This window comes from Ceratotherium simum, chromosome 1 (genome assembly GCF_057802395.1).
Source record: "Ceratotherium simum simum isolate JZ-2026a chromosome 1, ASM5780239v1, whole genome shotgun sequence".
Taxonomy (NCBI): domain Eukaryota; kingdom Metazoa; phylum Chordata; class Mammalia; order Perissodactyla; family Rhinocerotidae; genus Ceratotherium; species Ceratotherium simum.
Genome location: NC_141900.1, coordinates 22679225 through 22694689, shown reverse-complemented (window position 1 = coordinate 22694689; position 15465 = coordinate 22679225). Strand labels below are relative to the sequence as shown.

General features: G+C 34.7%; 1 protein-coding gene across 2 annotated transcripts in view; it reads right to left on the bottom strand.

The window, feature by feature from the left end:
• PTPN12 (protein tyrosine phosphatase non-receptor type 12) overlaps positions 1 to 15465 on the bottom strand; it is a 93112-nt gene that overhangs the window by 28915 nt on the left and 48732 nt on the right. For both annotated transcript variants that reach the window (XM_004439322.3, XM_087443126.1), the window contains 5 exons: positions 15118 to 15213; positions 11877 to 11915; positions 7885 to 7956; positions 4093 to 4152; positions 1632 to 1774 (listed from right to left, as the gene is read on the bottom strand). In XM_004439322.3, the coding sequence (XP_004439379.2) occupies positions 1632 to 1774; positions 4093 to 4152; positions 7885 to 7956; positions 11877 to 11915; positions 15118 to 15213 (410 nt within the window). The remainder of the gene's footprint in view (positions 1 to 1631; positions 1775 to 4092; positions 4153 to 7884; positions 7957 to 11876; positions 11916 to 15117; positions 15214 to 15465) is intronic.

The following is a 15465-nucleotide window of genomic DNA, read 5'->3' as shown; positions in this document are numbered from 1 at the left end:
ATTGGCAGTGGTGGGATTAATTATAATTAGCATCAACTTTATGGATAACAAGTTTTACAATATGGATTAAGACCATGATAACTTTCATGTCCCTTGACTTAGAAATTCCACTTTTAGATATCTATTCTAATGAAATAATTACAGATATGCTTATGGCTTATTTCGCCATAAGACTGGCCACTGGACATTTAAACTGTTGTTTAAAATAGCTGAAAAAGGATTGGAGAGATGTAATAAATTAAATGCCAAGGAATGGAAGTTTAATATAAAAGTATAGTGCAGTCATAATGTACTGCAGAAAAATATTTATATGATTAAGAAAGATGTACATGATATATTAAGTGGGGAAACATTCTTAAAAAAATGCTATACACACACTGAAAGGATATTAAAGTTTTTTTTTTTTTTAAAGATTTTATTTATTTATTTTTTCCCCCCAAAGCCCCAGTAGATAGTTGTGTGTCACAGCTGCACATCCTTCTAGTTGCTGTATGTGGGACGCGGCCTCAGCATGGCCAGAGAAGCAGCACGTCGGTGCGAGCCCGGGATCCGAACCCGGGTCGCCAGCAGTGGAGCGTGCTCACTTAACCACCAAGCCACGGGGCCGGCCCAGGATATTAAAGTTTTAACAATGGTCATCTCTAGTGGAATCGTAAGTACTTTCCTTCCTATGCATTTTCTTTTTTTTTAATTTTATTTATTTATTTTTTCCCCCAAAGCCCCAGTAGATAGTTGTATGTCATAGCTGCACATCCTTCTAGTTGCTGCACATGGGACGCAGCCCCAGCATGGCCGGAGAAGCGGTGCGTCGGTGTGCGCCCAGGATCCGAACCCGGGCCGCCAGCAGTGGGGCGCACGCACCTAACCGCTAAGCCATGGGGCTGGCCCCCTATGCATTTTCTAAGTCACTACAGTTAACATACTATTTTGGCTGTAAATGGTCAGTTTATTTTTTTAAAGGAAAATCTTCCTAACAAATTGGATTTATGAACTACATACATTGACTGGACAACAGTGACATAACAGGAAATAATTTCAACCTGTAAAGAAGTCAAGTCAAAGCAATTCCTTTATCTTTTAATTCTACAATTAAATAGATTTTTTTTCCTTTTAACCAGTCAACTAACCACTGAATTACCTATAGAAAAATATTTTTTAATTAACCAAGTGGTTAACTGATTCCCACATCTCCATCAGAAAGTCACTTTTCTGGCCCATAAGTAAAAAGCAGCTCTTTCAATTAGATAAGAAAAACTGTCTTTGGTGTTCCATCTACATTAAAAAAAATCTTTTAACTATTTAATAAACCAGTAGATCTCTGAGTCTGAGAAATTTCATTTACTTTTTATTACAAATGTGAATGCAGATACAAGTTACTTAAAGAGAAATTGATAGCAGTTTTATGAAATAAGTATTATGACTATAAGTCTTTTAGAAAAATCTTATGTAAATTAAAAATTGAGACAAGAATAATTGCCTCAGGATTCAGGTAGCTTTTACTATTTGGAAACCTAAATAATGATCTATCTAATGAAATTCCAAAAATTAGGTTTTAAAATATCATACATCACTCATATTATAATGTCACTTATGTTCCAAAGTATTTAAATATTTGGAAAATTCTTTCGTACCTGCAATGAATACAAATAGGCACATCTTCATGTTCTTGGTATTTCCTCATTAAGCTTATCATGTCCAGAATAGAATCAAATGATGAGGGAACATCATGGTCCGGCCAGTTCACATAGTGAAACTGATATAGCCTACGAGAGTCCTTCAAGAATAACATAAATTCAACAATTGTGAAAATACATATGCAAATTTTAAAGCATATAGAAAAGCTGCACATCTCACTTCACTGCTATTTCTAAGATATTTATGTGGTATTTACTACTGCCTTAAAAAAAAAAACCAAATAAATGATAGCCTACATTTATTGACTATTTATTCACATACCAAGTATTCATATAAGGGCTTCACATATAACAATTTATTTAATCCACATGTAACGCCATGAGGAAGGTACTGTTAATTTTATCCTCATTTTATAGGTAAGGAAATTGAGACACAAAGATTAAATAACTTGCCTAATGTTTCACAGCAAGTGACAAATGTGGGAACTGATCCCAGGCAGTCTTACCTCCAGAGCAAGCAAGTTAACCACTACACTATATATACTATTCAATTAATGTACAGTATTAAATGGATGAGCAATATATCATAAGCATTGTATTAGAATCTATTGTAAGTAACAGAATATTTTTTTTTTTTTTTTAAGATTTTATTTGTTCCCCCCGAAGCCCCAGTGGATAGTTGTATGTTGTAGCTGCACATCCTTCTAGTTGCTGTATGTGGGACTCGGCCTCAGCATGGCCGGAGAAGCGGTGCCTCGATGCGCACCCGGGATCCGAACCCGGGCCACCAGCATCGCAGTGCGCGCACTTAACCACCAAGCCACAGGGCCGGCCCAGTAACAGAATATTTAAATTGAAAAAAAAATTAGAAATAAACTTGTCCAACCCTAAACCCACTTGTCCTATTTTAAAGATTTTATTTATTCATTTTTTTCCCCCCAAAGCCCCAGCAGATCGTTGTATGTCATAGGTTCACATCCTTCTAGTTGCTGTACGTGGGACTCGGCCTCGCGCTGGACGGAGAAGTGGTGCCTTGGGGCGCGCCCGGGATCCGAACCCGGGCCGCCAGCATCAGAGCGCACGCACCTAACCGCTAAGCCACAGAGCCGGCCCTACTTGTCCTATTTTAGAGTAGTGGTTCTCAAAGTATGGTGTGGGCCCCTCTCACATCCCCTGACCCTTTCAGGGCGTCTGTGAGTTTTAAACTATTTTCATAACAACACTAAGGTGTTATTTGCCTTTTTCACTCTCATTCTCTCATGAGTGTACAAGCAGAGTCTTCCCAAGGCTACACGACTTAGGATGATGTCATTACTTTGACAGCTAGTGGAATATATCCCTGGGTATTCATGTTTTAAAAAAAATTTCTCAGTTTTAATTTCAAATACAGCAAATATTGAAAGATATAACCCACATAAACAAAAAATCTTTGGAATCTTCAATAATTTTTAAGACTGTAAAAGAGTCCTAATATGAAAATGTTTTGAGAATGGCCATTCTAGGTGTTTAACAGAAAGTGCACAGCTTGGAATCCAGGCAAAACTGCATTCAAATTCTACTTCTGTCATTTACTGAGTAACTTTAGGTAAGCTACTTAACCTCTCAAAGACTCTATTCTTCATCTATGTGCAAAGGAGATAACAGTATCTACCATTATGAAGTTAGGAAGATTGAGATGCCTGATACACTACTAAAATTCAATAAGGTACCTATCGTTATTACTATAGATAAAAAAAAATAGCAACCAAAGTATAATAAATGACTCAACTAAAGGGACATGATTAGTCAACTCAGGGGGCAGTAAGAGAACTGGAACCATGTCTACTTGTAACAGGTAGGAGTTCTAAGTATGTTTACAAATGCACTAGCTGAGGAAGAATGATGCACCTCACGGCCAAGCTGAATTACTTACAATAGTTTTAAAATTAAGGTACTAGAAATAGAGAAACTGAGGAATAAACTGACAAGCATTCTCTAATGTCCATCAGATTTTTCTTTGATTCCTTCCTAGAGAAATTATTATTTTATATAGCTCTGAAACACTGAAGTCAAGGGTCTCAACAATATCTGTCTAAACGAAGACTTAGCTTTGATAGCAGCTTGTCTCTTTCTAAAAAATTGTCAACTAGTAAAAGCAGGTAATAATTACGTAAACAATGCTATAATCTGCTTACGCTAGAGGAAAAATATTCATAGCAAAGAAAACAACTATTCCAAATACATTACATTTAATTTAGGGAAAGTTGTTCTAAGTTAGTTAAAACTTACATTACTTTATTATCTAATTTGATAAGCATAAGGTTCAAGATACTAAATAAAACATTATACTCTGATTTTCTTCATTATTTTACATAATTAAAAAAAATTAATGAATCTCCTTAACTATGTAAGATAATATATTATTTATATATCTTTAAAAACTATCCTTAAAAATTGTGTCTAAATGGAAAATACTTACATTTTGAAATTCAAGTAAGAGTGTCCTAATGAAATAGTCTGTTCTTGCTTGTTCAGCTTCCTAAATAAAGAGAAACAATTAAAACAAAAACATACACACCAAAACAAACAATAACCTCATATTTAAAGTCCACAATATAAAATTAATGTTTAAAATTTCAGGTGTACCTGGTAATTATAAAAACAACCATCCTAAAAATCATCACTTTGTTCATCTAAGCTTTATTTATAGTATCTTTCTTTCTTTCTTTCTTTTTTAAACAGAAGTGTCTGTTAACCAATTAATTAGCTAGGAGTCTATCATCCAATAAAATATTTGCAAAGTAACAACCATCCCCAGAATCATGTAACAGAAAATAATACAAACAAAATGTCACTCCTCAGTACCTACCACCATCTACAACCATTTTATCTACTTGACTTTCTCTACCTAACACTCAACTCAAAACTGGATGCCAACTGAGGAAGAAGAGGATGTACTCAGAAAATCCGAAATTATTATTTTGGTTGATCATAACATAACCACTTTAAAAGTCTCTTACTGTCATTTGTCAAAGTATCAGAGAGAAGCCTCTACATCAGTTTGTCACTAAGCAAACTATTCTTTTTATCTTATTAGTTAAAACCACAGATAGGCTAGAACAGTGATTGTCAAGAGCAAGTGTATGCTGTTTTATTAATAAAAAAATTAATGTTATTCCTGCTTTAATTTTTAATATCATAGTAATTTATTTTGAACTTTTCAAATAACATTAAGGGGAAAGTATATTTTTATTTTCATCAAAAAGGAGTATGTGGGGCCGGCCTGGTGGTGAAGTGGTTAAGTTCCCACGCTCCACTTCAGCGGCCTGGGGTTCACCAGTTTGGATACTGGGCGCGGACCTACGTCCGACTCATCAAGCCATGCTGAGGCGGCGTCCCACATCGAGCAACTAGGAGGATGTGCAACTATGACATACAACTACTGGGGCTTTGGGGAGAAAAAGGGAAAAAAGGATAACAGATGTTAGCTCAGGGCCAATCTTCCTCAAAAAAAAGGAGTATGGATGAAAACACTGGTCCAGGTTTTAACTTTTTCTCACCTGTAAAGGGTGAGATAGGCCATAAAGTCTCCGTCTACTCAATTTTGCTGTTGTGATAGGCAAATACTTAAATTAATGGGCGTGGCTGTATTCCAATAAAACTTTATTTACAAAACAGGGAGTGGGCTAGACTGACCCATGGGTAGTGTGCTGACATCTGGTAAAAGTGGTTATATGCAGCAACATACAACTGAGCTCCTGTCAGCCATCCTCCCCCTTTCACCAACACTTCATCCTCCTCATCCCCAAACCAAGAAATCTCCTGATATGATCCTTTCTCAGTCTCAAACACTCTGATTGCCAAGTAGTCAAGTCATTTACTAAGGTTATTTTCACCAGCTTCCTTTCTGTTTATAAATTTGATTTTAGTTTACATCAGTGACAACAAATCCTGAGTTGTCTGAAACACCCACAAGACAAACAAATTACTTTCCATTTTGAAATCTTGAAAAATTTTTGCTTCTTCAACATGGATCAATCCCAACATTGACAAACGATACCAGCTGTTACTAATTAAATCAAACCTCTTATCAAGAGGACGTTCTTATCTTTTAGTTCAACTGGAAAACCACCCAAAAAAGTCAATTCATCTTTTTCCAAATTATAAACTATTTCTTTCTTTCCTCTACTCATGATTGCAAGTTGTTTACTATTCCTGATGCCCAAATGTTCAAAAACTTCAAGTTGTTTTGTTGTTGAATATTAGGCACTGTATGTTTTCACTTGAATTGTGATATTTAAGTACACTTATTACATTTAAATTTTAACACATGCCCACCGCACAGAACTAGGTTTCCTGGACTGTCCAGGGACTTAATATTGTAGAATACTTTCTGAATTGGTGAGTGGGAAGGTGCTCCCTCACAGAAGTAGACAATGTGGTATGTACAGGTTTTTATTCATTCCAAATAATATGAAATGCAGTAGGAGTTTTAAAATTTTTATATTTAACCCACAAACAGTTAATTCTAACCAGAACTTTAGAGTACTGACTGCATATTAAATACAGGCAGTTCAACTATGAGTTATAGTTAACATTACAAAAATCACATTGCATTTATAAAGGAGACTGTGTAACACAGCTTGAGTTTTTTCTACGACAACCTAGAAAGCACTAAACTTTGGGTATGCATCAGAGGAATTCAGAAGTTGTAAATACAAATAAGTCATGAAATTAGAGACTTCCTGAACTCCCCAATAACAAGTAAAATCATAGAACTTATATTTCATTTAACCATGAATGGTTAAAATGAATGGTTAAATGAAATATAACCATTGTTTATATATAAGCTTGTTTAAACAAAGTTAAAAACAAGCAATTTTGAGATGGGGAATGTGATGGTTAATTTTATGTGTCAACTTGGCTGGGCCATAGAGTACCCATATACCGGTCAAACATTATTCTTGGTATTCCTGTGAGGGTGTTTTTGGGTGAGACTAACATTTAAATCAGTGGACTTGGAGTAGAGCAGATTGCCTTCTATAATGTGGGTGGCCCTCATCCAATGAGTTAAGGCCTGAATGGAACAAAAGGATCAGCCTCCCCCATGTGAGAGAGAATTCTCCAGCAGACTGCTTCCATCTGCAGCATCAGCTCCTCCTGGTTCTGCAGCAGACTGTCTTTGGACTGGAACTGAACATCAGCTCACGTGGGTCTCCAGACTGCTTGCCTTCAGACCACAACTCCGCCTTGGCTCTCCCAGTCTCCAGGTTGCTGGTCTTCAGACTGGAACTGAAGCATCAGCTCTCCTGGGTCTTCAGTTTGCCCACTGACCCCACAGCCTTTGGACTTGCCAGCCGTCATAACTGTGTGAGCCGATTGCTTATAATAAACCCCTCTCTCTATATATATATATGCATCCTATTGGTTCTGTTTCTCTGGAAACCCCTGACGAATACAGGGAAGTTATTTATTTTCATGTATACTCAATCACGGTCTTTTGAGTTGAGTAAATAAGACAATATATTTCTTTCAGGTGATTAAGAAAGATGCCATCATGTGTAAGCCAAAGCAGTTTGTCTGGTTCTAGTCTAAAGCTTACTTATATTTCACTTCTTTGTTTTTCTTTCATTGTTTTTGTTTTTACTTCATTTTCTCAGATTTGTGCTGTGTTAGTTTTAGAATTTGAATTTAATTCATTTCCAGAACTCATTAAACAGTTAAGTATATATTTTAAGTGTCATATGAAATTATCTGCCATAAAGAATCAATCTTTACTTCTAGGATGGCAGTTTTCAAACCCACCTTTGTATATAATTATGACAATTCAAGGGAGCATAACATAGATATGAAAGATTAACATGATAAACTATACTTCAGTCATCAAGGGTCTTTCCCATTTATTCAATTTGAAACTAATATTTTACACCAGTTTTCAAATAGATCACTCAAAGCACAGTTACTCCATTTACTCATATACATAAACAATTATTATCAACTTACAAAAAAGCCTAACAGAATTAACATAATAAGGTACAAGGAAATTATACATTTATGAAAAGTCATTCCCAAAGCTTCTAAATGTAAAAGTAGTATAAAAACAAGCATTATTATTAATATTTGTTTATTGTAATTAAGTGTAGATTTACATGGAAACATTGAGTGCTTAGCTTATATAAAGCTGGCTTCATACCATATTATAATTTAATTATTCACCAGTCTAGCATGCCAATCTTCTGATTAAATAATGTATATAAAAATAGGTACTTACACAAGAAATTTTAAATGGTGCAAATGTTATAGGGTCTTCTCCATACAAAGGCCAATAGCGCTCACATTTTTTCTGTTGTCCAAAAAAAAAAGTTAGTAAGTAATCCATATGATGGTTTTTCTTGAAATTTTACAAATATTTTGTGCCCTGGTGTTCAGCTCATTACTCCTTCCCAGAAAATACAAAAACTGCCATCACTAGGCAAGGAGCTTGGAGAGCTTAAACTTATCCAACTGTTCTTTTTTTTTTTTATTTTTTATTTATTCATTTTTTTCCCCCCAAAGCCCCAGTAGATAGTTGTACATCATAGGTCCACATCCTTCTAGTTGCTGTACGTGGGACTCGGCCCCGGGTTGGACGGAGAAGTGGTGCCTCGGGGCGCGCCCGGGATCCGAACCCGGGCCGCCAGCATCAGAGCGCGCGCACTTAACCGCTAAGCCACGGAGCCAGCCCTATCCAACTGTTCTTAAAGGTAGGCTGCTATGTTCTAAGATTAGTCGTAAGAACCTTATTAACATGAGTGTATAAGCTGTTCGTTGCTATCTGCATGGTTTTCAGCATAGACTCCAAAGATGCTCCTCTAGAAAAGAAAAACTGCTTAAAAAAAAGTGCCTGGCACAAGGAAGTCCACGTAGTATAAAGGGTTGCTAGACAAGTTTTAACGCTTGTAAAATGACAATCTCTACAATATCTGGCTGAATTCTTGTTAAGTGTAAAATCTGTGGCATACTGGAAAGAGCATTCTACTTGGTATCAGAAGAATTTTGCAAGTACTAATTTTACTGTTTTATTGACTTTTAGTTCCTTTACCTATAAAAATGAGAATAATAATCCATCTCTTACATGATTCTTGCAAGTACTAAATAAGAGTATATTTCAAATGTTCTATTGATGGTAAAAACCCTATACAAGCATAATGTATTATTTAAACTCTCCACTTTTTATTTGAGATTACAGAAAGTGTAACCAGTTTCCCTCTTACCTTCCAATTTTAAGCAGGTATAGAACTAGTAGGACATTCAATTTTCACTGGGTTCTAATATCAAGCCCTATCATTTTAGAAAATCAGGTAAGTGAATGAAAGCCTAACTTTACAGAAGATACAGTGATTCTGATGCTAAGAAATGATGCAATTTTGTCAAGACCCAATAAAATGAAAGGCTTTAAGTGACAATTCAGCTTAAAATAAACCTTTTGGCAGTAGTAAATCCATCAGTTCTTACTAAATTCTTATAGTTCCAAATATAATAAGTAGATTCATCATCTATAGGCTAGAATTAACTGCAAGTTGAAAATACTGCTCACAGAGCAACAAAGTAGAACTGTCTAGCATGTCAGTGTAGCTTAGTAAATACTACTAATATTTTAGAAGGCTTAAAACCACAAATCTCATTTCCCAGAACGTTATAGAAAAAGATAAAATTAATTAAATTATTTTTGAGGATTTTTTTTTGTCTTCTACCTGTTAGTTTTAACATTTTGAAACAGACAGAAAAGAAGTTATAGGAGATTAATTTAGTAAAAACTGAAAGCTGTGTGACTAACATGATCCTCATTCACATGAGCAGTAATTGAGTAAGGATTATACTGGCATTTATATTCCACGTATAAACTAATAACAATTGATACCAAAAACTGTGTTAAACATTATACATGAATAATCTCTAACATGTATCGTTCATTTTAGAGAAGAAAAAACTGAAGCTCAGAGGGGACAGTTCACTGCACTGTGGTCAAAATGCGAGTCAAGCGTAGGTTTGTGTGATTTCATTATCTATGCTCTTTCCATTAGGTCACATTCTAAGTCAAGATCAAAGTCATGATTATTAAACAAATTCATAGGCCTTAACTCACTGACAATTTACTACCTACAAAACATATGAATCACAAAATCTTTAGTTTTAAAAATTTTTGCACTCAGTGAAACAATTATTCATGAAGTACTATTACTGATAAACAAAATGTGAGCTTATTAATAGAATGAAAAGAGAAATAAATCCTAAACCTTAACAGTAACTTAAGAAAAATTAGGAGATTGAAATTTAAATTTCCTAATACAACTGATTAATAATATAGTCATGCATCCCTTAATGATGGGGGATAGATCCTGAGAAATGCATTGTTAGGCAATTTCGTTGTTGTGCTAACATCATAGAGTGTACTTACACAAACCTAGATGGTACAGCCTACTACACACCTAGGTTACATGGTACTAATCTTATGGTAGCACCATTGTACATGTGGTCCACTGTTGACCAAAACATCATTATGTGGTGCATGACTGTAATGATATTGAAATACATACAGAAGTCTCCCCTTATCGGTAGGAGATACATTCCAAGAACCCCAGTGGATGTCTGAAACTGCGGTTAGTGCTGAACCCTAAATATACACTATGTTTTTTCCTATACATATATACATACCTATGATAAAGTTTAATTTCTAAATAAGGCACAGTAACAGATTAACAACGATAGCTAGTAATAAAATAAAACAATTCCAACAATATACTATAATAAAAGTTACTGTAGATCTTAGCAATCTCAGCATACAATTTTTTTTCTTTCCTTATTAAGTCCAGAACTTTCACCTTTTCACTTAAAGGAAGCACTTGACGGTTTTTCTCTGGCATATCCAAAATCCCAGCATCACTACTCTTGCACTATGGGGCTATTACTAAGTAAAACAAGGGTTACTTGAACACAAGTACTGTGATACCACGACAGTTGATCTGATAATCGAGAGGGCTACTACGTGACTAATGGGTAGGTAGCATATACAGCATGGATATGCTGGACAAAGGGATGATTCACATCCTAGGTGGGACAGTGTGAGATTTCATCACACTACTCTGAATGGTGCGCAATTTAAAACTCATGAATTGTTTATTTCCGGAATTTTCCACTTAATATTTCTGGACTGCGGTTGACTGCAGTTAACTGAAACCATGAAAAGCAAAACCATGGATAAGGGGGGACTACTATACCGACAATACTTAAACAGATAATCACTTAATAATTTCTCAGTTTTCTAATATTAGACTGTTCATTTTCTGTCCAAAATTACTTAATATTTCCAGTACTGGTAAAGAATGTGATTGGGAGGAATGATAAAAATTATTAGTTAAAATAAGGTTTTCCAATAATTTATATAATATCGTACATAACTGAAAGACATAATATCTTGCTTTATGCAATGTATCTTTTATTGAAAAAAATTTTAATAAGAATTTTTCTAACTTAAAATGATTTTACAACTTTAAAAACGATTTTTATGTTACTTAATAAACCACATTAGTATAAGGAAACTTCAAATCACTACATAATTTGTTTTGTAAGTTTGTGTGTCACGTTTATAGAAAGCCACACAAGTTATTTAATACCTAGTCTCTATAAATATATTATCACCTCCAACAATGAAGACTCAGGAACTGATGCTGTCAGAGATCACAAACTTTTTGAAACTAGTTTCATTCATACAGAGTATAAAAATACCAATGTCAAAAATTTCAGATTAAGGAATTTTCTTCTCTTTGAAAACAGTATAAATAAACAAAAAATGTATTTTCAGACAGACACATCAATATTCAAACTATGAATTGATGATAATTAATCAGAATTATTATATTTAACTCATTTTCACTGCTCAATTTTATTCCTATTTTTAAAATACCTCCGTAGTTCAGTCCATAAATATTGTTCTACTCACAACACCATTAAATATTTGAAGACTACTTAGCAACAATACAAAATCTATTAAAGTGTATCATAAAATGTACTTATGAAATGTTAAAAAAAAATTTATGTGCTTTACAGATTATTTTGTTACTTTTATCAAATAAAAGCAATAGCAGAACCCAAAAAAGAAAAGAAATGTCTGCTTTAACTATTAGGGCTCAGAATATAATAAAAGACTAGGAATATATACCTCTAGAAATGAAGTGATAAAAAGGATACTCTACAATTATTTTAAGTGTTAATAGGTATACATACCCTTCCCATCTCAAATTCTCGACAGGCCATGACAATGATCTAAAAAGAAGCAGGAGTGGGATAAGATGAAGAATATATCAGTTAAACACTTTTACTTTTTTAATAAAATATAAATTTCAAGAATTACGTTTTACTCTGAGCAAAAGTATACGTGGCCTGTAAAAAAAAAAAGTAGTTTTAGTATTAAGAGCATGAGTCAAAGAAATGATCAAGAGCACGCCTTCCAAACAAGCACTAACCATACAACGATAAATTAAATTGGCTTCAATTAACGTGATCTATTTGATTTGAATTAAATTTTATGAATCTTATAGATTTACTTCTGACTTTCGAAATGATATTAAAATATCACTTTTAGGATACAGCATACCTCACAGATATTGCGGGTTCAGTTACAGACCACTGCAATAAAGCAAATATTGCAATAAAGCGAGTTACATGAATTTTTTGGTTTCCTAGTGCATATAAAAGTTATGTTTACATTACACTTTAGTCTATTAAGTGTGCAACAGCATTATGTCTAAAAAAACAATGTACATACCTTAATTAAAAAATGCTTTATTGCTAAACAATGCTATTTGAGCCCTCAGCAAGTCATAATATTTTTGCTGGTGGAGGGTCTTGCCTCAATATTGATGGCTACTCACTGATCAGGGTGGTGGCTGCTGAAGGCTGGAGTGGCTGTGGCAATTTCTTAAAATAAGACAACAGTGAAGTTTGCTGCATGGATTGACTCTTCGTTTCATGAATGATTTCTCTGTAGCATGTGATGCTATTTGACAGTATTTTACTCATGGCAGAACTTCTTTCAAAACTGGAGTCAATCCTCTCAAGCTCTGCTGCTACTTTATCAACAAAGTTTATGTCACATTCTAAATCCCCTGTTGTCATTTCCACAATCTTCATAGCACCCTCACCAGAAGGGGACTGCATCTCAAGAAACCACTCTCTTTGCTCATCCATAAGAAGCAACGCCTCAATGGTTAAAGTCTTATCACAAGATTGCAGCAATTCAGTCATATCTTCATGCTCCACTTCTAATTCTAGTTCACTTGCTATTTCTACCACATCTGCAGTGACTTCTTCCACTAAAGTCTTGAACCCCTCAAAGTCATCTATGAGGGTTGGAATCAACTTCTTCCAAACTCCTGTTAATTTTGATATTTTGACCTCTGTTCATGAATCATAAATGTTCTTAATGACATCTGGAATGGAGAATCCTTTCCCGAAGGTTTTCAATTTACTTTGCCCAGATCCATCAGAGGAATCACTATCTATGGCAGCTTAGCCTTACAAAATATATTTCTTAAATAATGAGACTTGAAATTCAAAATTACTCCTTGATCCATGGGCTGTAGAATGGATGCTGTGTTAGCAGGCATGAAAACATTATTAATCTCATTGTACATCTCCACCAGAGCTCTTGGATGACCAGATGCATTGTCACTGAGCAGTAATATTTTGAAAGGAGTCTTTTTTTCTGAGCAGTAGGTCTCAACAGTGGGCTTAAAATACTCAGTAAACCATGTTGTAAACAGATGTGCTATCATCCAGACTTTATTGTTTCATTTACAGAGCACAGGCAGAGCAGATTTAGCATAATTCTTAAGGGCCCCAGAATTTTCTGAATGGTAAATGAGCACTGGCTTCAACTTGAAGTCACTAGCTGTATTAGCCCCTAACAAGAGAGTCAGCCTGTCCTCTGAAGCTTTGAAGCCAGGCACTGACTTCTCGCTAGCTATGAAAGTCCTAAATGGCTTCCAATATATGGCTGTTTGTCTATAATGAAAATCTACTGTTTAGTGTAGCCACCTTCATCAACGATCTTAGCTATCTTCTGGAGAACTTGCTGCAGCTTCTACATTACCACTTGCTACTACACCTTGCACTTTTATGTTATGGAGATGACTTCTTAAACCTCATGAACCAACCTCTGCTGGCTTCAAAGGTTTCTTCTGCAGCTTCCTCACCCTCTCAGCCTTCATAGAATTGACCAGAGTTAGGGCCTTGCTCTGCACTAGGCTTTGGCTTAAGGGAATGGTTTGATCTTCTATCCAGATCACCAAAACTTTCTCCCTACCAGCAATAAGGCTGTTTTGCTCTCTGTTCATTCGTGTGTTCACAGGAGTAGCACTTTTAATTGCCTCCAAGAACTTATCCTTTGCATTCACAACCTGGTTAACTGTTTGGCTCAAGAGGTCTAGCTTTCCACCTATCTTGGCTTTCGATGCCTTCCTCATTAAGCTTAATCATTGCTAGCTTTTGATTTAAAGTGAGCGAGTGTGACTCTTCCTTTTACTTGAATACTTAGAGGCCATTGTAAGGTTATTAATTGGCCTAATTTCAATATTGCTGTGTCTCAGGGAATAGTGAGGCCCAAGGAGAAGGAGAGAGACGGGGAACGGCTGGTTGGTAGAGCAGTCAGAACATACACAACATTTATCGATTAAGTTCGCTGTCTCATATGGGCGCAGATTGTGGAGTGCCAAAACAATTAGAATACTAACATCAAAGATCACTGATCACAGATCACCATAACAAATATAATAATAACGAAAAAGTTTGAAATATTGAGAGAATTACCAAAATGTGACACAGAGACAGTAAGTGCGCAAATGCTGTTGGAAAAATGGTGTCATTAGACTTTCTCAACACAAGGTTTCCGCAAATCTTCAATTTGTAAAAAACGCATTATCAGTGGAGCGCAATAAAACGAGGTATGCCTGTATTTACCTTATCAAATAGCACTATTAAATATTTTAAATATATTTAATAAAATTGTCTAAAGGTTGAATGCATTTAACATTTTTAAACATAAAGGTTATTACATTTGCTTCCCCACTCCAACATTTTATAATGTTTCAAACACAGAGCAAAGTTGAAATAATTTTACAGTAAACACTATATAGCCCATATATATTCTGCCATTAACGTTTCACTATACTTGTTTTATCACATAGCTATCTCCCTAAACATTCATCAATCCATCTTATTTGGTAGTTGTCTTATTAGTTACTGACTTAGGACAGGATTTAAAGTTATTATATACCCTCTTCTTAAAATATTTCAACTAGTTTGTGAGAATTTAATGAGACATCAGTTTCTGTCTTTTTAGTAAACATTAGCTATAATTAACATATCATTATGGCTAAAAAGACTTCTCATTCCTTATTCAGTAAAACATCCTATGTCATTACATGTAATACTTCTCAAAATGGATTATGAAAAGTAAATTACTTACTACAACATTGTACTCCCATATCATCCTCCAAAAATCTATTACTGTATTTGCCAAAGGTCCTTGAGTTGCCACATATGCTTTTGGCCCATAAACACCCTAAAATGGTTAAAAGCAAATTTCATATTTATTATGATTACCAAAAACATTTCCTTACCTAAAATTTAAGGATTCAAATTTTATTAGTAATACTACTGTTTTCACCTAAAGCATTTCCAAATAATTTTTCTTTTGTAGTACATAAAAGCATGACAAAATATATTCACTTTATTTTTGGTGAAATGTTATTACTTTTGTGTATTTTTTAGACATGGTGTACAGAACTGGTAATTAAACCGTCTTATGCTAATT